A 23,419-nucleotide genomic window follows, 5' to 3' on the forward strand; every position below is an offset into this window, starting at 1 on the left:
CTAGAGGACATCAATCAACAGATCTGGCCTAGGGGGCGCTCTAAGCGAAGTCTGTCAGTGTTCATGTGTTACCACATGTTGTTTTTTATTTGAGAGTTTACTGAAACTAGAAGCAGCAGGAGAAAGACGAGGACTTGATTAGAAAAGAGAATGAGAGTGATTGAAAACACACAAAGCAATAAAGATCCCATCAGGCAAGAAGAGTACACTGAACAATCCTTTTCTTTATTCATTTTTTGTTATCATTTCAATATGTCTGTCAGGGTTTGTTTTTTTTTTTAAAGTTTTTATTTTAAATTAAAATTTTGACACACTTATAAAAGACAGCATCTGCATAGAGTTGTCATCTTAAAGATCCATGAAGAGAGAGAGAGAGGGAGTGGGGAGAGAGAGCAAGAGAGAGAGAAGGGGGGAGAGAGTTGGGGGGGGAGGGGAGAGAAAGGGAGGAAGATGGGTAAAGAAGGGGGTAGGGGGAATACTGGCACGTCACATGAACTAAACAGAACAGCCAACAGCAGTACGAGAGAGGGGGGAGGAGGAGGAGGGAGACGGGGTTGGAGGGGATGGAGGGGGGGGGGGGGATCAGGAGGGGGAGGGTGTTTTTTCTGAGTGGGGGGGGGATGGGAGGGGAGGGGGGGGGACAGATCGCTTTTACATTACACTACGCACACATACACACACACAAAAAAAACGGGACACAAGTTGCATTTCCGGTCAAAGTTGCGTCTGAAGAGCGATGGCTCTGTCCTCTGTGTTTTTAAATTTTGGAAATATTTTTTCTAACCTCACATCTCCTGCCTGCCGTCTCCCCCAGAGACAGCTTCTATCTGTTTTTTTCCCCTGACAAACTTTTAAGGTTTTACTGTTTTTGGGTCTGCAGAAAGTGTCTGTGACCTCGGTTCCTGCAGGAGGTCTGAGCTGGTCGGCCGGGCCTGAACGCCTCTGCATGGAAAGAAAGCCCTTGTTTCTCTGAATATTGCACGCTTTGTTACGGTAGGCCTGTGTGAGGCTAGAGACTGGGCCCAAAATGAGGTGGTGACTCTGGGGTGGGGGGTGTGGGGGGGGTGTTCCTCAAATACATCGAAGATGTAAAACTGCATTCAGACTAAATTCACAGACCTGAGCTACTTCCTGCAGTCTGACCAGGTAAAACTGAGCTTTTGTAGCTCAGATCTGTTTGTTGCAAAGATTTTAAGATCACATTTTTTTTGGTTGACCTTCGACTGTTCTTTTGCACTTCGACACCTTTGAGAAACTAAAGTCAAGACCTCCTCCAGGAACCCGGTGAGGACTAAATGCTGGAAACAGCCACAAAGAAGGAAGACTGTGGTGGCATGTCGAGGTATGTCCGGAGGATGAAGTGGATGCAGTAACACAGAAGGATGATTTAAAAAAAAACAACATTTTAAGGCTAATGATCTTGTTAGGGACTAAGACCATGTTAGCCTTGAGACACCAAAATGGGATCTAGATCTTTCTATGGCTGCATCACCTCTGACGGGTTCAGATTGCAGTTTGGTTGCTGCTGACATGGACACAAAATAAATGAGATCTTGTGTGCTTGTGTCAATTACAGACGAAGACTAAGGCTGATTTTATACCTCTAAAAGCAACTCATTAAAAGATCTCAATTGACCCAAAACCATTTAGTCACAGGGAATCTGACACTTCTTTGTCATGGATATTCAATTTCTGCACCCTGTGAGAACTGCTACTGCCAATCAAACTGTTAGCAGCTAGCAAGTTGATGTTAGTGAAGGCTAATTGGGCGTTTGCATCTCAGGATCTGGCTACTTACTGGTACTGCAAGTCCTTTTTGTAGGACTGGGCGCAGGCTGAACTCTGGGGAAGCAGACGGGTAAACAGATGGAGTTTTAGGTCTGCAGTTTGGCTCGCTAGCTGTGGTTGAGAGACATAGAGTCAAACAGAGAGAGAGAGAGAGTTCGGAAACCGCTAACAGGGCTTCTGAAGTGATCGGGGGGTGTGGCCAAGAAAGCCCTGGAGGCGGGGTTAGTTTTCCTAATATGGAGGGAAGCACTTTCATCAGAGGAGCCAGTGGGTGGAGCCTCTGGAACTGGGGTGATGAACAGAGGTGTGGTTGTGGCCGCGTTTACACCACAAAGACAAAAGGTCTTTTCATTTCCATAGACAGACGTGAAGAGACTCGAGTCACAAAAAAACAGCTACGACGTTGCGTCTTTCAGCGGGTGCATTACTTCTAAGAACAACAGTGCACTTTTTTTTGTGAGATTCAGCCGGCTGGTGTAAACGCAGCGTCTGAACTGAGCATGGTGGACAATGATGCTGGAAGCTATGTTTCTCTTTCTCTCTGTTTTTCACCCACAAGGACAGAATAAAGGACTGTCTGATGGGAGGCGGAGGGGATGGCGGCGGTGGAGGTGAAGACGGCAGATGTCGGGGAAGCGAAAGTGGCAAAAAAAAGGACAGAGATCGAACTACTTGTCAACTTTGACGGGAATAAATATCTCAGTAGATTTATACATAGACATGCAAGTCATTTTTTCTCTCTTTGAAGTTATTTACAATAATTACATAACACAAAGAATCCAGTTTCAGTTTGACAAAATTGCGAGCATTCAATATTCAATATTACTACTATTATTTATGATAACATAACTCCTTTTGTACTTCTTTAAATCATTGCTATTATAGAATCGTCATTACCTCCCTTTTTTAAAGTTTTTATGTTTGATCACTTTGTGTGAAGCCGTTCGTTCTCCCTCTGGGTTTTTGCAAATGTTTTACTGCATTTTTATTCGTCATTTATGGTAGTAATAATAATAATAATAATAATAACAATAATAATGATAACAATGTTATTTAAGTGTCTTTCCTACTTGCTATGGTAGAGACCATGTGGGCATGGTCTATCTTTGTGACCCCTCCCCCTTACTCGTCCCACCTCTCCGACTAGGGAAAAAAACACTGATACAAACCAAATACTGTCTCGTACGATGAAGAGCAGAAAGACAAAGGGGTGGAGCGTCAAATAAATCATCATCAGAAACAACAATTAATATCAAGTCGCAGCTGCTACTGCTGACAAGGGCAGATTGAAGCCACGACAAACAAACAAACAAACATTTTTGTCTTTAACATCATCCAGAATAGGGCACTGAACAGGTTTTGGTTTTTGAAAATTGTTTCAGGAAGACAAAAATCATCGCAGAGAAGAGTTTAATCGTCCGACAACAGAGGAACAAAAAAGGAACGACTAACTTGGATCCTCACTCTTTGAACTTGGTGTCTGCTGAGTACAAACTTGGAAGACAGACACCCGTCTGCAGTCGCTGTGCTGCTGGTTCACACTGAAAAATCAATTTGCAGAAGTAACTGTAGAGCATGTTGTGCACGCACACTTTTTTATGTTTAAAATGACCCCAAACTACAGGAATTACGAGTCATTTTTCTATATGTGTGTGTGTGAAACAACACGCTAATTTACTTCCACATGCAGGCTAATGGCTAACGGCTAACGGTAGGTCAATCTTTGGAGTCTTCGTGTCGCACCCAAACTCTCTCCAGATGATTTTTTCCTGCTTTCCGTACCCCGCTCCGACAAAAACTGTACACAGCCAATAGAAGCAGTAATGGCTACGAAGCCACATACAGTTATAGAAATGCAGTATGTTGGTGTAAGATTTATATATATATATATTCTTGCCTATATATGTGACTTCAGTTGACAAGGCCTCAGTCCTTCCTCACACACCGGAAAATGCTCACTGCAGGTTTATGGCTAGCAAGCGCTAGACTCAGCTAGATGAAGATGATTCGTCACCCCCAATCTTTTCCCTGTCACTGCAAAATATCCATTATCTCTACTGCACATGTACAACGGTAATTTTCAAGCAGAAATGCACATTGGTATTAGAAGAACTATTTCATTATGAATTTACTCATAATCGAGTGCTCACTGACAGCTGATTACCAAAAAACGGACACAAAAATGGTGCCAAGCTGCACAGGTTGTTATAAGTCCACTTACAGAAATAACAACTCTGAAATCGACATATGTCTTTGATTGATGTTACAAATGTTTAGCTAACTGCTCCTAGCAACCGCTAACACAGCTGCTGGGGAAATAACTCCCTCCCAGAACAGAAAACATGAACACAAGTCAGAATAATGAAGTGAAAATGAAACGGCAACAGTTAATGTGAGCTTGCTAGCGATGCAGGTCTGAAGTTTGAGGGATTAAATAAATTAACGTCCCCTTTGATAATCTAGCTATCTAGCTTTTGTTGGCTTTTGTCAAAGTGTAGAGTACAGTAGAGGTAATGAGTCAGAGGGGAAAAAAGTGAGTAGTAATATTTCAGTCAGGATGATCACGGAGAGGAGAATTACAACATGGTTAGCTGGCACTACTTCATAACTCTCCTGACCGTTACTTTTGTGAAAATCATAGTCATTTGCACAGATAAACAAAAACAATTCAGGTTTTGGTTGGTTGGATTTGACCCGTCGGCCAAGATACTTTATGTCTGGCTAGCTAGCAAAACCTTAAAACCTGCAGGGTAGTATTGATCCAGTGGTGTGAACACAGAGACTGGTAAACAAGCTGTACAGAAAATAACGACACCAAAATAAGAAAAACAGCAATTAATAAAAAGAATAAGAAAGCACCACTGTTGTCTCCGTATATGCCTCAAGTGGAAGAGAAGCGTACATATGCTAATTTTTTCACAGATGATTATGCGTCATATTTTTCCACTAATCAGACCACATACATCTAGAGGTGGAAAGGAAAGGAAAGGGTGGTGGAGGCAGACGTTGTTGTGGCTTGAGATAACTATCGGACAGGTTTGACAGTTTGATTGGTGGACAGACCAACATGTAGTGAGGGCTGGTGTTGGTGGGCAGGGGGGCTGGGCTTTTGTTTCAATAGTAACGGTAGCATTTTTTATTTTTACTTTTTTTACCATTTGTGACGAACATCTCAGTGTAAACTCGACTTGCGTTGTGCTCTTTAATATTAGCGGCAAAGAATTTGAGAACACATGAGGGGAGGGCAAAAAACGCTTTGGTTTGAATTTTAATAAATATAATAACAATAACAGTGATCATGGCATCCATAAATATGTCTGATCTCTCATCTCTTCCCATCGGTCACAACTTTCACAAAAAAAACCCCCAAAAAACAAAGTGGAATTTGTCAAACAGCTGCAACCCGTGGACCTGCGATCGGATACTTCGCACATCAAAACACACTCATGCTGCTCCGACTCAAACAAACACACACATTCACACATCTATGCACCAATCTTGTTTCACTGAAGAGGAAGGGAGGCATGCTGCACACACACAAGGCCGGGTGGAGGGGCGACGGGAGGGTAGCCCACAGGTAAAAGTTTTCAGACTTATAGTCTGTGGGGACTGTTCCTTCACTAAAACACAACACTATGCAACCATGAAGGCAAACAAGCACAGAGATCAGTGGATAACGGTGGTGTGCAACCTAGCGGGAGGTTTGGAGGTTGACGTCAGGAGTTGGGGGGGGAAAGCAGGATGTCTGAAGTCGATGGCAGCTTATTTGAAAGTTTTATCTTTCACAGGTTCACATTTGAATATCAACCCGCTCTTTGAACAAAATGCCTTAAAAATCCAGTAACTGCTCCAACAATGTGTTACAAACAAAGCATGTGTGGTTGGCTGTTAATGCCAACAGTTATTTAACTCTTAAAAAAAGTAGGAACGAGTAAATTAGTTAGCTAATGCGCTAACCAAAGACAGGTCCGATGAGCGGTAAAGTGCACAACATGGAGGGCAGATTGGGGGTGGGGTACAAAAAACACCATCATGCAAACTCCACAACGCTTTGCATGCCTTTTTTATTATTATTATTATCATTATTACACACAACGGGATGGGTGGGGTCTGCTGGGGAAGGGACGGAGCAGACTCCCGATGCTCAACGTCGTCTTTTTGTACAACCAAACAACTACAGCACAAACAGGAAGAGGGAAGACGACAAGACGGGGGGGCCGAATATTTGGACAAACCTCATGACGACAATATTTTCCAACTTTAACTAACTGTAACCATTCTGCCTCTGCGGCCACATGGTTTTGTAATGTTTGTCCTCGCTTTCTTTCCAAAGAAGATGGTGGCAGGGCCTTGATGAATGGCTGCCAAACAGGAACAGGAACTTCACAGAAAACACACACACACACACACACACACACACACACACACACACACACATGGCAAATAAACATTGGTGTCAACAAGCAGGCTGGTGCTACGACGGCATCCTCACACCACAATCACCACCGCCTAACCCTTGCAAGACTACCGCAACGACCGTGACGTCACCATCGACCATCGAGAATGTGTAACCGAATGAAATATTGTGTGGTTGACTTGATGATGTAACTGGTAGAGAATGAGCGGAGCATTGTGATTGGTGGAGGTAAAATGTATTGACTTTCAAAGCAGCCAACAGGCAAGTCAGTTTAGTTTCCCAGATGATCAATTCCCTAAACACACATTTGAAATTTCCACAATGAAGCAGAACTTTAAAATAGACCAAAGACTTCTGGGAAATGTAGTTAAGACGAGCACACTTGGGTTTAATGTACAGGGGGGGAAATATCTGATATTTAATCCATTTGTGGACAGATTTGATGTTTGAACTACAATCTAAAAACCACCACTTAGAAATCACCCATAAAGACAGAATGTAGCCATGAACAACACAACAGCAGAGAAAAGTGCTAAAATATTCTAAATCTACTGACAATTCATTTGAACAAACATCTATTGGATTTTGCTGCTTGGAGGGGTTGGGGGTGTTTGCTAAGCTTTGGTGAACACAGAAGTTAGTTTTGGTTTTGGGAAGTCAAAAAATAAAATAACAACTCCCACCTTCATTCTTCTCCAAACCTGAAGCTAAAAATCCTTGCCCCTTTTTTCATCTAGCGACTATACAACATCACAGACATCTACAGCTAACAGTGCTAACTACTACAACGTCAGAGAAAACACACATATTCAACGAAGCAACTTCCTCATGTCTTCTCCTCATCCAGGCAGCCAGAAGTATCGTTACCCGAGACAAAGCAGCTAGCATGATCTGGCATTATGCATATATTGTTAGTCACGCCGTGGGTACGATTGTTGGCTAACGATTCTTGTCAAACACCACGTCATATTAGCTTCTAGTCAGAGTGTAGCCTTCCAGAGCAATAGAGTTGTGAAGTGATATTTCTGTACTGATGATTCAACCAGGTGAGTTTCTTAAAGTGCTAAAACTGTCGGGCACCTAAAGAGAAAAATAAATGACAGGACTTTCACTCACCCAAAGTCACTTTTTCACAACTCTATAGCTTCGAATTGGGGGAAGAATTTAGACACAGCTAGCTAGCGAAACAGTTTTTCTGCCAAATACACTGCACCATAACAAACTGACTGTATTGCTTTGACACCAAGTGTAGTGTAGGCTGATTTTGTGGAGTTAAAGGTGGTTATTTGTGGCTGTTGTTACCCTGACAGTGATTGTAGTATAGCTGTGCAGGATCGTCCAGCGGAGGCCTCAACAGAGGCAGATCTTCCTCCGTATCACAGAGCCTGTACCGACGAACCTTCCCCCTTAAAACCCCCCGATCTAAAGCCAGAGTCACAATACTGCGTAGTAACTTTCAACACATCCGTGTGTCCAGTTTGGAGCAACATACGACACATTAACAGCAACAAAACAAAACATGCTTTCACTAACATATATAGTGTTGAAATGTAACACACATGTACAGTATGTTGCAGTGTTGGGGATAGATAACACATTATTACTTATTTGTTTTTAAAGAGTTTCTAATTCAAGTTAGCATATTATTTATTATCTCTCACAGCAGAAGTACAGTAATAGTTGTGTTCTAACATGTAGACATATTGCTAACTGCTGAAGCTAACACAATTAGAGATACACTACAGTGAGTACATTTTAAAACAACAATCAAGTATAAATTTAGATGATTTACTTTCTGTATATTAAGTGGAAAAGAGCAAAAGAAAAATGCTAAAATCAGCTAGTTTGACAAAATACTAGCAAGCTATTATTACTAGCAATTTCTGAAACTTTTGACCATCATCAGCAGACTGAATTTGCAAAGTAAGCTCATTGAACTAACTCCTTCTGCTGATGAAGACCATGATATGTGGTTGACTGCTCTGGGAAAAGCTAGTAAGTAAACCTTGTTTTAAGATTATTTTGTCAAACCATTATTTCCACAAACTTTCTGTCTGGTTTGATTCTGTCCCCAACACTGAATCTGGACACACGGAAAATGTCTTTCAAATGAAAAATCTCCAACAAGCAGCTTCTACACGGTCTACACGTAAAAACACAAGCTAACATTACTATAGCATGCTAAGCGACGGAGTCTAACAATAGCGCTGGCGTGTAATACAAGAAAGTTAAAAGTGTGCGTTGAGCGGGAATTTCCAGTGTGTCTGTGTGAAACGTTAAATGTAATATATGAGGCGGTCACGCATGTGCTATGTTGTGGATGCAGGTGAATGTGTGTGCGTCACACCATCCACAGAGAAAATCCACCAATAGGAAAAGCCTCTCCTGCTCAGTAGCACCTGTGTAACGCAGGCATTTAAATAGTGTGAATTAAATATCACAATCCTCAAACACACACACACACACACATACACACATACACACTCATACACCTGGACGGATGCAGGGAGGACACAGGCGAATGCATCAGACTAAACAGGAACTGCTAAAAGATGTCCGGCCGATACGTCACAGGACACGTCACGCACGCACTAAAACAGCAGCACCACGAACAACGAAGCAACACACGTTCCCCATTAAAAACCAAAAAGCAACGACATCACTGCAACACTTAGGTAACCAGGGCACGCCAGCGTCTTCAGGGTTTAATACGTTTTCTGTCTCATTTGTTGTCTCGCTTGTTTGTTAGTTTTATAATGTTTTGGTCGATTTTTTCTTCTTTACTTTTTAATGTGTTCTCTTCATTTTTTAGAATCTTCCAGAAGAACAGTTGTGACAGCTTGGAGATGACAGCCGGCCTTGACCAAGATATCTCTACGGAGATCAGTGTGATGAGCCTTTTTGCGAGACTCTCAACAGACCGCTACGACCTACAAGGAGGAGCCGAGCTAGCAATACTGCTAGAGAGCTAATCTGCTCGCATATTTATGACTAGCTGTAGGTTTGACAATCCTGTTTTACAAGTTTTTATTGGAAAAAATGGTACAATGGACACATTTCGGTAGGAAATTATTATCGACAATTACGTTAGTATGAGCTGTGTCCTCTTCGTTATCTGATATTTCTGATATTATGAGCGGCTGGAAGTCTTCAGATGGGCGACAGACCAAGTTCTGTGAGGAAAGATTCTGCAATAACACAGCTGTCATATACTGAAAACATATTTTGGAGGGAGGTTAGCTTGCTACATGTCTGTTACTCTTATAATCATAGTTTTTATATTTTAAAAATTCTTGCATCCTTCAAATAACAATTTGGTTGATTGCCCACTTTACAGCAGTTTTTGTCTTTGCTGCTGAAAGTTTTGCTAATATTAGCTAGCAGGGCTATCAAAAAGTATCGTCTGTCACCTTGCAGGTCGTAGCTGTCCGTCAAGAGTCTTCAGAGTCTTTTGGTGCAGTAACGTGAATCCTCAATCCTCATTGGCTATCTCAGGTGGGGGAGGCGGGACGAGTCGTCTTCCTCTTATCTAAACTGCATAGATTGACTGTCCATCTCCTCCCACCCTACTCCTACCCCACCGTCCTTCCCACCTTTCACCTGTCAGTCAAATGTCACATTTTCTGCCGCTGGCCGATTGAATTCAGCAGGAAAACCAGAGGCCCTCCCTCCCCCTGCTCTTTGGTTGGATGGGTGTGACAAGAAGGGGAGGTTGTTGTCATGGAAACCTGCCACATTGCGAGGATACCCCCCCCCCCCCCCAACCAATCAGCTATCTGTCAACTCAGCAAGTAGCATGTCATGCGCTTTCCTCACTGGTTTATAAACAGCATGTGGCAGGTTGGGCTTGCCGTTCTAAGCTAATTTTAATAGGCTGACTGAGGTGAATGACAGGAGTGAGCAAACCAATGAGAGGTGGTCTAAAGAGGCGGCTGAGCCAAAGGCGAGGGAGGCCCCTCCCTCCCAGAAACAAGGGGACAAAGTTGGTTCTAGAGCGCGAGGGTGCTTGTCCTGTGGGACAGCGTTACCAACAAACGTTCCGGAATCACTGGCAGCGTTCCGGAACGTTCCGGAGTCACTGACAGCGTTCCGGAACCTCCCTCTGTTCTCGTCTGCGCTCCGGAGCCCTTCGGTTCCGGAACGCAACGCTGCAGTTCTAGAGCTGCCGGAATATTCTGGCGGAGCTGTGGTCGGATGATTCCCAGCACGTTTATTAAGAATGTGTTCTTAAGAACCTCTTAACAGGAAATAAATGTAAGAAACTACCGAACAGGATTGGTTCTAGAGCGCTCGCCCCACAGAACTCCCACCCAGCAGCGGTCACCATCACTGTCCTCGGAGACTCCCGAAAAACGAAAGAAACGGTTAAAAAATAAGAAAAAAAGGCAAAACAAACAAACAAACAAACAAACATGTCATATTATAGGTCATAATTTTTTACAGGTAGCTAACCCATGTGTTGCTTCATATGTTCAATACATTTACATGTACATCTGTAATAAATAGTAGGTTTATTTGTACCCTCTTTTTGTATATGTTATGTATTTAAGTCAGCTATATGTGATGGCGTTTTTATTGTGTTTTTTTTTTGTCTTTGTTTTTTGAACCCCACCCAACCCCGTGGTGTTTCCTCTTTTCTGTGATTGGATTGTTATCTCTTCCTAGCTGATTGGTTATCTGTCTTGCATTTGTGTTTCAAGTTTTTGTGTTGTTGTCGTCGTTGGTGTTTGTTTTCTCTGCTGGCTGTCGGTCGGTCGGTGTCAGTCGTCACAGCGGCAGGCGGCGGAGCGTCTTAGAAGCCCAGCGTGCCGCCGATGGTCGACGCCAGGACCACGCCCAGGATGACGCAGCAGATGATGATCATGATCTTCTTCTGCAGGGTGACAGGAGAGACGCACAGGTTGGTAAAGACAGAACAACAGAGCAGAGTTCATCTTATAATTTGACTGTAGTGTCTTAATGTGACCAGTATAGCATCTTTTTACACTTTTACTATGTAATTAGTCAAAAGAATTCAACATTTTGGGAAATACACTTACTGTATATAGTATAGGAAAATCATTTTACACAGAAAAACAAATAAAATAAAAGCAACTTATGCAAAACATTCTTTCTGAATGAGCAGGCATTGTCCAAATACTTGCACAGTTTGTGTTTGCATAATTTAAATGTCTTCCATTAAAAAGTAATCTTTTGAACAATCTCTTTGTGATGTTTTCATACAAAAAAAGAACAAAACAAAATATGTTTCATTTTCTGCTTCTTTTCTGCAACTTTCCAGATGTAATGTAAGATACCACATCTCTGTTGGCACAAAGAGATCTTTTCTTTTTATTTTATAAAAAATGATTTCAAATTGTCGGACAGCTGTGGACTATAAAAGTATGTTTTTATGGAGAAGTCTGTGTATGTGCTTGGTCCAACTAAAGCCCAACAAACTGTTATGCTCTCCATGATTTTTATGGACCAATCTTGGAGATGGAATATGGGAAGACACCCTTAACTTCAGCCAGCAGCATTTAACCAACAGCCAACAACTACTGTATTTTTCATTAAAGAGTGGCTTCATGGCTTTGTTTGGGTGGCAAGACAGAAATTCAATTAAAAGTGCAAATTAAAAATAAAATCAAGAGCAGAACCTAAGTAATCTGTCTGCAGGAATGATTAAATTGAGGGCGGTGTGTGCACGCTATAAAGCTGTTTGACATCAATAATTCTTATTTACACAAAGATTCAGAATTTCACTATTTAATGTGCCTTTAGCATCAGTTTCAATTATAACCCACAAGTCATTAACATTAGCATTAGCTTGGTGTCTTTTGCTCTCATTAGCGGCTAAAGTATTGTTTTTGTCAAAACAAACTTGCAGCACTGATATGCCTCCTACAAAACGGGATGGACATAAGGAGATTTTTTTTACAAAGAGTCAAGAGCTAAATAGTGTCAACAGTAGCTACATGTTTGTTAGCTTTCTTTACTTAAATAATTAACAGTGCTACTAGCTAACCAGCTAATGTTAGCCCTGAGTTTAAAGCCTTTCCACTCACATTTTCTTGTTCAATATTGGTATTAAATTCAATATAGTGTTAACAAGTGTCATTCAGTTATAGTTGTAGATAGTTACTGATAGGGAGGTGGTTTGACCATAAACATAGAAGCCAAAGCAAACGATTATTGCTAGCAACTTGGTTTAGTGTGAACATCAACATATGCATTGTGAAACTTTGCCTGAGTGCACACTAATTATTAAATTGAGAGCACAAATTAAGTGATCTTCTTAATAATACCTCCTGGGCTCCATAGGATTGTGGACCTTGTATCTAAATATCCAAATACGTATCAATTCGTCTGAGTGGAAGTGATAAACACTTATTAATTCAAATATCAGAATAAGTGGTTCAACAAAGATGAACCTCACCCAAATTTTTACAGCAATGCTCTCTGGGAGTTGTATTTCTGGACACAGATCTTTGAATTTATTACCTTTATATTAAAATTTTAACATTTTGTTACCTTGCGAGCCTGGCTCTGGTATTTGACAGCCTTCTTGGTGTCGGAAACGGCTCGCTCCACGTAGTCGACGGAGTGTTCCACGTTGTACTCAATTCTGTCTATCATCTCTCCCTAAAAACCAACGTACATTGTAAAGTTCAACATCAAAACAATCACTACTACTTTCTAATTATTTTCTGTTCTCCCGTCACGTACCTGGCTCTCGACCAGCATGGCCATGTCGACGAACATGTCGTGCAGCTCGCGGATGCTGTTTTCCAGCTTGATGATCTCAGTGTGTCGGGTCTCGATCTCGTTCAGGGCCTGCTTGGTCATCTGAGAGTCCATTTTGATCTGCAGGGGAGGACGGTTTATAACACAAACATTGTTTGACTCGGACAGTTTTGTCATACCCACCACTCTGCTGCTGAGATTTTTTTCTCAAATTTTGCAAAGTTAAACCACCATCAATTAAACTCGACACTTCCTGCAGGGTTTGTGCTATTTGAGCCTCTGAAGGCTCAAAAAATCTTTGCAGAAACTGTTGAGTTTCATTGATGGTAGCTTAACTGCCATCATAAAAAAGCAAAGTGGCAGGAAAATAAATAGCGAATAATGAATGAGAACTTCTCATCTGTCCATTTCTGAACAGGCTTATAAAGGATTTTGGGAGTTGGTTTGAGTTGCTGACAATACCAAAGCCAGAATTTTAGAAAAGAAATACGCAAGTCCCCTTATTTAATAAATGCTTTATAATTCACTATAATGAAGTTGTTAGCAGATATAAGTGTTTATTAACGTATTAACTAAAACTCCTTCTGTGGACAACCAGAAGTGTTTCTGTATAAACAGATAATAAATGAAAATATTGAAAACAGCTAATATTAGCCCTAATGATAGCTGTAATAATATAAAATGTCTTCATAGGAGTCAAATACTTAATAAACCCTTAAAAATGTCAATTATAGTGTGTTATAAGACTTTTATTTAATTGTTATATACTGATTAGAAATACTTAATAGTAAAAACAAAAAGTCCAAATTTCCTAGTGGAATGCCTCCCATCTAAAAAAATTATATTTTAAAAAATTAACTACATTTCATAATTTTGTTATTCATGTAACCGAATTATATTTTTCATACATTTTTACCTCCCTCCATCATAACCTGGTACCAGGTATGTTTTTAGAATATTAAAACTGTCAGCCTTTAAAAACCCAACATGTTAATTTGTAATGTATATAATTGTAATTTTGAGAATAAAGTTGTCATTTAAAAAAAAAAAAAAATTCTAGAGCAAAGTTGTAAGTTTTTAATAAAATATTTTGGGAACAAAGTTGTAACCTTTTGAGTCAAAATATTTCAAGAACAAAGTAACTTTTAGATGAAAAGTTGTCATATTTCGAGAAAAAAAGTATGTTCTTGTCAATGTAAACTCTTCATGTCATTATATTACTGAGGACATGACCTCGCTGTTCTCAATGGTAGCTGTGGCCCTGGTTGCTGATTACCAAAAATAAATACGTCTTAAAGATTAAAACTCAGGTTCATGTTCTGGTGTTTCTGGCTGAAAAGTCTTTTGCCCTTTGACGTCCAGTTTTTACTGAGCGTTGGGAAGTAACTGACTGACTTACCTGCTCACAGAGAGAATTAACACCAGGTGTAAATCGTGTTTTTACTGACCTCCACTGGTTGAAGTGTACTGGTCGGTACACTGTGACATCACAGGTGGGTGTGGTTTCAACCAGAGCAGCTCAGTGAAACATTTTGATTTTCAGCTCAGTGTTAAGTCACAGCACTGACCACAACATCAGGTCACATGACACTCGAGTCATGTGACCTCAGCTTTGGCCAGTGGCAGCGGCGCCCGCAAAATATGTGAGCCTTTAATTTGAAGGACCAGATCATAACGTGAGGTAACTCCTTCAAAATAAAAGCTCCTGTGGCGCAGCGGCTGGTGTCTCACTCCTCCTCCCATCATCCCCCCTTTGGTCATGTGACACTGGCCGTATTCACTTGATGTCTCAGCGCACCTCGTGGCCATTTTGCATCCCACTCATTAACAGATGCAGCATGGCGCAGGTTAAAGTGACCCGTGGCTACAGCCAAGGCTCAGGTGCGGTGCTTACATCATCGGTGAAGATGGCCAGCTTGCCACTCTCCAACATATCCTCCAGCTCCTCGTTGGTGGTGGTTCTTCCAGCTGCAGACAGAACAGACAAACACAGAGATGGTTTAGTGCTGAACACCTGAAGAGTCACCTGAGTGACATGGTACATCATGTGACTAGATTGGAGCTGATGTTGATGATGACACCGACATGGGTTCTTGTCCCTTTAGGATCTGTGGTTATTACATTACAATAATCTAAAATAGTACCCAGACTAGTGGAGGAGATGGACTGGGTGTGTGTGTGTGTACATGTATCCCTCATGTTGTGGGGACTTCAGTTTACACAGTCACATGTGGGGACTCGCCTCCCTTTAGGGGACAAAACTCAAGTCCTCATAATGTAAATAATGAATTTTAGGGTGAAGACTTGGTTTAAAGGTAAGGGTAGGATAAGTCTCCAGGAAATGAATGTAAGTCAGTGTAATGTCCTCTGAAGTGATGGAAACACGACTGTGTGTGTGTGATTTGAAGGTCAGCGCTCCACTGCCGAGAAATAAAAAGCTGCACTGTCTCTGCAGTCGGTCTGCTGGTGTGTGTTTATCTGTCTGCATCAGCTCAATGTGTGTGTTTGTTTGTGTGTATTCTGCCTATTAGTCTAATTTGCTGTGTGTGTGTGTGTTACTACGATGTTTATCTGTCGACTGAGTCAACCTCGTTTATTATTTACAAGATGGACGAGTACAAACTGGAATCAGTTCAGACATTTTCTACCTGACAACCAGGAAAAAGATTGAACAGTTTGTTGTTTTGTATTAGATTCAGTTTGATGTTCTTCAGACTGAACAGGATGAAATCTGCTGGTAATGAATTCAACATGTCTCTAACCCTAAAAATGATGTTTATATACCTCTGATACCGCAGTTTGTAGGTGGAAGCAAAACATTAAGAAAGAAAGAAGAAAAAAAAACCTGCAATATGTCAAAGTTGTAATATTCAGAATAAAAAAAGTCATAAGATTATGAGAACAAGTTGTAATATTTTAAGCTGCTTGGTGTTTGTATGTGGTGTGTTTGTGTACTCACTGATCTCCAGCTGTCTCTGGATGCGGTCCTTGCAGCGGTCGCGGTACTTGGACTGCGTGGTGTTGTACTCAGTCATCACCTCCACAAACTTGCGTGACAGCGTTGAGTGCTGCAGGACGACAAGACGGAGAGAAAACACAAAGAGAGAGAGAGAAGACGTTAAACTCTGTCATCTATCAAGAAGGAAGGAGACTGATGGAGAAGTGTCTTCATATACAGTACAACTCGTTATAAAAAATGATGATTACACTGTGTATGAGTGTTACTATTTAATCTAGATCATGATGAATTGTTCCTGTCTTGTACTGCAACTCTGCAACATCAACAGACTCATCAGCTCAGGTTAAAGGAAGTCCAGTATTATATTTGTAAAGAGGAAGATGTAGAAATTAAAACTCGTTGGAGAAAGGGTGAGACATGTCATCTGGGGGTCAGATGGCTCCTGGACAGGAGAACTGAAAACAGCCATGATGTTATCTATAAGTCTGTATTTGATAGATTAAGAAAAGAACTGCAACGCCCCACTTAAGGTGTATAAAACCCTGTTATAGGTGTTTCTCCACTGGGAGCCTTTTTCTTTGTAACCTGTGAAAGAAAATTAAATAGTAGTTTATCATTTTATAAATCTTTTGTATAGATGTTACAAATGTTTTCAAACTAAAGAGTCAATGTTTGTTATCAACTGAATGTGATGTAATGTCATTGTCATTTTGGGGACACATGTTGGTGAAGAAATCCTGCTCCTAGTCTAGTTGAACTCTTGAACCTGTTTCTATCTGAGGGTTGCTTGCTGACCTCTGGGGTTAACTAGAGATATCTTTGTCTTAAGCCTGCTGTTTTAGAGACCATACTTGTTTGTAAGAAGGTGTAACGGTTTGTGGAAGTGTCCGTTTAGGGACCAGACTGTTTGTAGCTTTGCTTCTGGAGACGTATAAAGCTGTCTAGTTTGAGTTCACAATCTTTAGGGAAAGGACCAGCTGAACAACAAGCTTTCTCTCCAAAAATACAAGATGATTGTGTTTTTGTTTGTGTTTGGACATTTGTATAATTGTTACTGATGATATGATGGACTGTACAGTGTTTACAACTTCAACAAGTAACAATGTTTAATGCTTTCTTTATGTCTCCATGTGCCTCTTTCCACAACAAACCTCATCCTGTGTGTTGTATTGTGAAATTTGTCTCTATTGTTTAATGGTCATTAAGAAGAAATTTATTTAACACAACTAATTTGCTTATTAAGAATTAAACAAACACAAAAAATCAATATAATAACCAGCAAAAACACACACACATACGCAGAGTTCTCCCAAAATCCCAAAACACTACACAACATGAAATTAAATTAATTAACAACTGCCAGACAGAATAAAATGATGTTGATAATATTGCTGATAAACTAAAAAAAAAGGTAGAAGAAAGAATAAATAATTGAGAACAAAAATAGTAAAAAGAGATGAAGGTAAATAAGAGTCCAAAATAAGCAATATTTCAGGTAAACAAGCAAAGAACTGAGTGAGTCTGATGATGTTATGAATATAAAAGCACGTCTCCCAAAGACAAAAAGTTAAAGAAAATACATTAAAAACCAAAAAGCAAACAATAAAAAATGTCTCCTGTTGTTCAGATTAGACTCCCAGAACACATCTACAGAAATGACACATTGAAAGGATGAAACTGATATCAGCATGATGTGTAACAGGAAACAAAAGCTGTGAGACTGTTTTTTAAAACAATTAATTGAGTCTGGAATTAGTTTTATTTATAATAAAATCAATACGAGTCTGAAAGGAGAAGTATTTAAATAGATCAACTGCTATCAAACATGATGTATTTATCTTTTATATTGATAAAAATGGCTCCATGTGTAAATTATTAACGAGCTGATGTGTTTGTGTTGTTATCTCGTTGTGTAAGCTGCCGGAGCTGCAGTTCTCGTCTCCACCACCGAGAGGCAGCAGAGAGCGGAGCGGTGCTGAGGAGAGGCGAGGCAGCAGCCAATGACAGAGCAGAATACTGCAGGGTCACATCAGACAGAAACACGACATGTGTGCATTTTTTTCTGTTCATGTGTGTCCAATCACACGCTGAAGCTCTGCACATGCTCAATAGAGGAAAACAACTCAAAACCTTCAAAATCATTTTTTATAAAAAGAAGCTGTTTGATGTGTTTAATGTTGTCGGGACATTTGAGTTCTTTTGATGATTGATCTGTTGTATCAGTGAGTCAGAAAACTTCAGATGAGCAGTGATAGTTTTAGATTAAAGTGATGAAATATGACAATCAGGTTTTAATTTGTGAAGATTGAATTAATCTTTAAACTGAGACAGAATTATTTTGCACAAAAAAGTACAAAAAACAAGAAATGAAAGTATTTATTTTTCTGTTTTCCTCACAAGAAAATAAGAAATAAGAGAATCAGGTGTTAAAGAGAGATGAACACAAACTAAAGTATCTACTGTATAAACTCTAAACAAAAGAAAGAAAAGGTACAATTTTATTTAAATTAAAAAATATATATAGTAAAATACTAAATGTCAAAAGTTGTTTCTTGTTGTTACTAGATTGTGTTGTGATAATTGATTTAAAGGTTGAGTTTGGGGAATTTAACTTAATTTATATAAACAGTAAAATATAAAAAGGGGACAAGAAAAGAAAAAACTATTGGTATAAAAAAGTCAACACAGAAAAATAATAATTTTAAAAAAGTTGTTTTTAGCTGAGTTGTAAGTCATCATGTTGTGTTGTGATAATTGATTTAAGGGCTGAGTTTCTTCTCCTGTAGCGGCTTTAAAATAAAAACTTTGGTCATGACTGAACATTTAAATGTTCATATTTTTACTGCAACATGATATAAAATAAAAAATGAAACCTTCATGTAGTTGTTAACGAGCAAATATCGTGCAGTAAGATCCAACAAACAGGATCAGAGTCACACAGACAGGAACACCTGGACCGGACTCACCTGTGTCTTGCGGATCCTGAGGTCCGCTGATGATCTGTTGAGACCTTCTTCCTGCTCGATGCTCTGCTCGATTGCTGCAGGAAGACACACAAACACACACAAACACACACAAACACACACAAACACGATCAGTCACATAGAGTCACAGTAAAACATCTGATGTTCATCCACAGAGTGATTATTTAATCTCAGATTGTTTTATTTTAATTCTCTTTTTAGGAGCATGAAGAAAATTTAAATCATCCGGTAAAAAACAACCTTCATCTTGAATCGTAGCTTTGCCTTCACCTCCCTCCTCTGCTTTATATCTCAGTGTTTAACCTGCCTGCCGCCCACCTGCGTCTCCGAGGAGACGACAGATGAAGGTGAAACACAACATCTCATCATCGCACGGCTGAAGCTTTAATACTTTATTATTCAACCAGGGAGATGCAGGTTAATAATGTGAGCGGAGATTCTCGTCTCAGGACCCCTAAAGATCAGCGAGATCACTGCGCTGCTTCAGGAAGACGAGAGTCAGCAGGAAGGACGAAGACGACGCTTTATAAAGTCCAGGAACAACTTCCAGATGAGTTCTGTGTTGTTTTTAAGTTGATATCAGTTCAAGCAAACAAAAAAAAAAGGTCCCTGAACGCCTCCTAAAGGTGCAAACCTTACAACAGTCTCCTGTTTGCTGGAGAGTGAGTAACAGCTCCAACATGAACAGACTCGGACTCTATGGATGAGGGAATAAATCTCCATCAGCAGCCCAGCGAGAGATTTAAAATTCTACTTCCAGCCAATCAAAACTCTAAATTAGACTGAATGACTCCCTTTATAATAACGCTGCGTCCGTCTGAACTCTGACACGTCTGTCGGTACGACTGTGACCTCCTGACCTTTTCTGTAGCGTCGCCATCAGGACAAACTCAGACGGCGGTTATTTGGTCCGACAGCCTCAGACCGAGACGACGAGCGTCTCTGGAAGCTCGTTAAGAAAAGTGTGATATAAATAAAGATTATTAATAAAGTCGACGCTCGGCAGGTGACGTCCTGTGAGGTCAAGCTGAAGAAACTGCTGCTGCTAATGAACTCATCAGCTGGAACTGTGTGTGTGTGTGTGTGTGTGTGTGTGTGTGTGTGTGTGTTGGGTTTGGGTGCCATGGTAACGGGCTGCAGGTCTGTCCTGGTGCGTCACGTGACTCCATGATGTCGGCTTGTCTCCAGTGAGTGATGACATGAACTGAAACGCTTATATAATGTTTTCCACTGTGTATATGTGTGTGTGTGTGTGTGTGTGTGTGTGTGTGTGTTTCCTGGCTCGTGGCCCAGCTGCTCTCTGCTGGATCCACGATGACTCAGCAAAAATCACACAGCAGTGATGGTGTGTGTGTGTGTTTGTGTGACAGTGAGATGAAAACTGGGTGAGTAAGCAACAGATTGCGAGTCCTCATGTGTGTGTGTGTGTGTGTTGTGTGTGTGTGTGTGTGTGTGTGTGTGTGTGTGTGTGTGTGTGTGTGTGTGTGTGTTTGTGTGTGTGTGTGTGTTTGTGTGTGTGTGTGTGTGTGTGTGTCTTCAGCATCTTTAGCTCCAAAAAAACAAACTGATATTTGTTTGTTCTTACATAAAAATCTGTTTGTGAGACCAAGAAGAAGCAACATGCAGCGTCCTGTGTGATACATTTTAAAGGACACATATTTCCAGCTTTATATTTATATTCTGGGGCTCTGCTGGAATATATATATAAATATATGATTAACGATTAAAAACTCCTTATTTATCTTCTACTGGTCCTTTATGCCACCTGCTTCAGATGTTATTGTTCCATTAAATGGCTGTTATCAGTTGTCACTGGGACCAGTAGATTTGAGGTATTACGGCTGTAATCTGCTCAGCAGGCCGTTATCGTCTGTTGGTAAACTGAAGGTCACCTTTGAGTGACAGACGCCATCTAGCGGCCGTAGTAATTACAACGCCGGGAAGTGACGTGGTTCAGATGACATCGATATAAGCTCACTTCCTTATGTGGAGGATACGGGACGGTTGGATGGACAGTTAGAGGAGCGACTGTCGGAGACGACTGTTCACGTCTCGTTTCAACCGGACATTTTTACCACAGACCTGAACCACAGCGCTGTCACACCATAACACCTAATGGTTTTGTAAAGGAGTAGTATGTTACAGTTGATCTCCCACCAGTATCTGCCACGTGGAAGTGATACCAGTCATTTAATGGGCTGTTAACATCTTCTACTGGTCCTTTATGCAGCCCCTCAGTTCAGCCTCTGTCTGAAACAGGCCGTTTTAGCTCCTGTCTCTTTAAGGCCCCGCCTCCTGATGAGCCCACTCTGTTCTGATTGGTCAGCTTCAGGAAGCTTCCTCCGGCTCCGGAGGCTACGTAAACAAACTATAGTAGCAGGATTTCACTTCTTCTTCTCCTTCTTTACTCCAAATGTCAACTTCTCAAATCCATCCGTACATGTTGGAGCTGAATCACATCTGGAAGTTTTTATTTCAAAGTGAATCTCTCAGTTTTTTCCTTCTGCTGCATTTTATCAGCTCAGAGTGAAATTTGACTTTAGTGCAGTGTCGGAGCTAGATATTACTGGCAAGTGTCAACGTAGTTGTGCATGGTGAAAGTTAAACCAAAATCACAAAAATAGTGCATTCTCTACACTTTCCTAATAATCAAACAAAAAATACAATGATAGATCACTTAGCTGTAAATAAAAGCTTGGACAAGCACGTTTTACTGAAACGTTTGAATGAAAACACTGATGAGAGAAAACACATGCTTTTATACAAGTAAGGGGGCACTGCGCCCTGGTGCCCCCTCGTGAAGCCGACTCTGCTTTAGTGTGAAAATGTTTTTACTAATCTGACAGATGGAAAAATGCTGACAGCAACACGTCGGCCTGTTTGAACCAATCAGATGTGGTGCTGTAACGTCGGCTGCAGGTCGTCGGACGTGTTTTAACACCACGTTTGTTCACATTGAGACAAACAGTCTCGATTGAAGTCATGTGAATCAGCTGTTAGCAGTGTAACCGTCATACTGAAGAATCTCTGCAGTTACCGGCAGATTGTAAACGATGACATCATCAAAGAGGAAACTGTGTCACTGGGTGGTAAAGAGTTAATACAGAGATATTGATTATAGATACTTTAAATGAATCAATCAGTACGTCTTCTTATCTCCACAGATTAAACTCGGACCTGGTGAAAACCACTTTTTTAAGAATGTAAACGCGCCCTCGGTACTGTGGGCGGAGCCTGTCTGCCCCCCCCACCACCCCTACAGTAGACACACTGCAGCTTGCGTGTGAGTGTGTGTGTGAGTGTGTGTGAGTGTGTGTGTGTGTGAGAGGACAATAACAGTCGTGCCTCGTGGGGATTCCAATTATAGCTTTATCTCCACCATCACCACTATTCTCAGACTGCATATGTACAGTGTGTGTGTGTGTGTGTGTGTGTGTGTGTGTGTGTGTGTGTGTGTGTGTTCACCCTTTCACACACGTGTATTAACATAATGTGTGTATGTACATGTGTCTGCAGGCCTGTTAGCGTGTGTGTGTGTGTGTGTGTGTGTAGTCCAACCTCTGGCTGTTCACATTAAAGCAGTGATGTCCTTGAACCCTCAGCATGAACCACCGCTGCTGCACGACTGTGTGTGTGTGTGTGTGTGTGTGTGTGTGTGTGTGTGCGTGACGCTGTCGCAGCGATTACAGCTTGATAAATCACTGGGACTGTTTTTCTGAATATTTTTCTTGTTCTGAAGGTCGACGTGCGTTCTCGTCCCGTCACAGGAATACCGTAAATCCTCTAATAAAAGTCAGATCAAAATAAACACCCTGAGGGAGGCGGAGTCACCTGCGCCGTGATGTCAAACTCACCGCCGGCGGCGCTGTAGTGACGAGGACGGAGCGGCTACGTTACCCTCAGAGAGACGGGAGTGAAACGATTGTTTTTACCTACAATTTTGAAATTTTACATCATAATTAAAGTATGAATTATTGCTGGCTGATCAATAGTTGTATTTATTTAAAGGTGCACATGGTTTGCATTGTCTTTGTACAAGGCAGGATTAATGTACACACATATTTACAAATATAAAAATATTTTAATTAGAATAAAAAAAATCAATTTGGTAATAAAATAGAACAAGCTACATAGATTTCTGTGAAGAAAACAACCACATTTTATTGTTATTTTTAAAGTTTATATCTTTTTCTATCTATTTATTTTTCAGTTTTCCTCTTTTAACTGTCCAGACAGGTATGAACAGTGAGTTGGATAAAATGTGGATCTATTAGACGTTCAGTCGTACTGTTGAATCGTCAGTGAGACGCGTTTAGGTGCGTCGATGTTACCTTTTAATTTTGAGCGAACTTTATTGGCTGTCTTCTTGATGTCAGCTGTGAGGTCCTCCAGCTCCTGCTTGGTCTCTGGAAAAAAAGGGAAAAATAAAACGAGTCAGTTAACAAGCTGGAAAAACGTTTACCGTAAGTTCTCTAATAGAGGCCTTTATTTGAGGACAGGCTTCTATTAGAGACATCTCCACTTCCTGATGTGCGTTTCTCCATC

General features: G+C 40.8%; 1 protein-coding gene across 1 annotated transcript in view; it reads right to left on the bottom strand.

The window, feature by feature from the left end:
- Positions 1-284: 284 nt before the first annotated feature.
- LOC137168309 (syntaxin-1B) overlaps positions 285-23,419 on the bottom strand; it is a 70,580-nt gene continuing 47,445 nt past the window's right edge. The window contains exons 4-10 of the mRNA XM_067570851.1: positions 23,206-23,280; positions 18,857-18,930; positions 15,891-15,999; positions 14,826-14,899; positions 12,914-13,051; positions 12,719-12,829; positions 285-11,078 (exon numbers count right to left, since the gene is read on the bottom strand). Coding sequence (XP_067426952.1) covers positions 10,998-11,078; positions 12,719-12,829; positions 12,914-13,051; positions 14,826-14,899; positions 15,891-15,999; positions 18,857-18,930; positions 23,206-23,280 — 662 coding nt within the window. The 3' untranslated portion in view covers positions 285-10,997. The remainder of the gene's footprint in view (positions 11,079-12,718; positions 12,830-12,913; positions 13,052-14,825; positions 14,900-15,890; positions 16,000-18,856; positions 18,931-23,205; positions 23,281-23,419) is intronic.

The sequence above is a fragment of the Thunnus thynnus genome, chromosome 17 (assembly GCF_963924715.1).
Source record: "Thunnus thynnus chromosome 17, fThuThy2.1, whole genome shotgun sequence".
In the NCBI taxonomy this organism is placed as follows: Eukaryota; Metazoa; Chordata; class Actinopteri; order Scombriformes; family Scombridae; genus Thunnus; species Thunnus thynnus.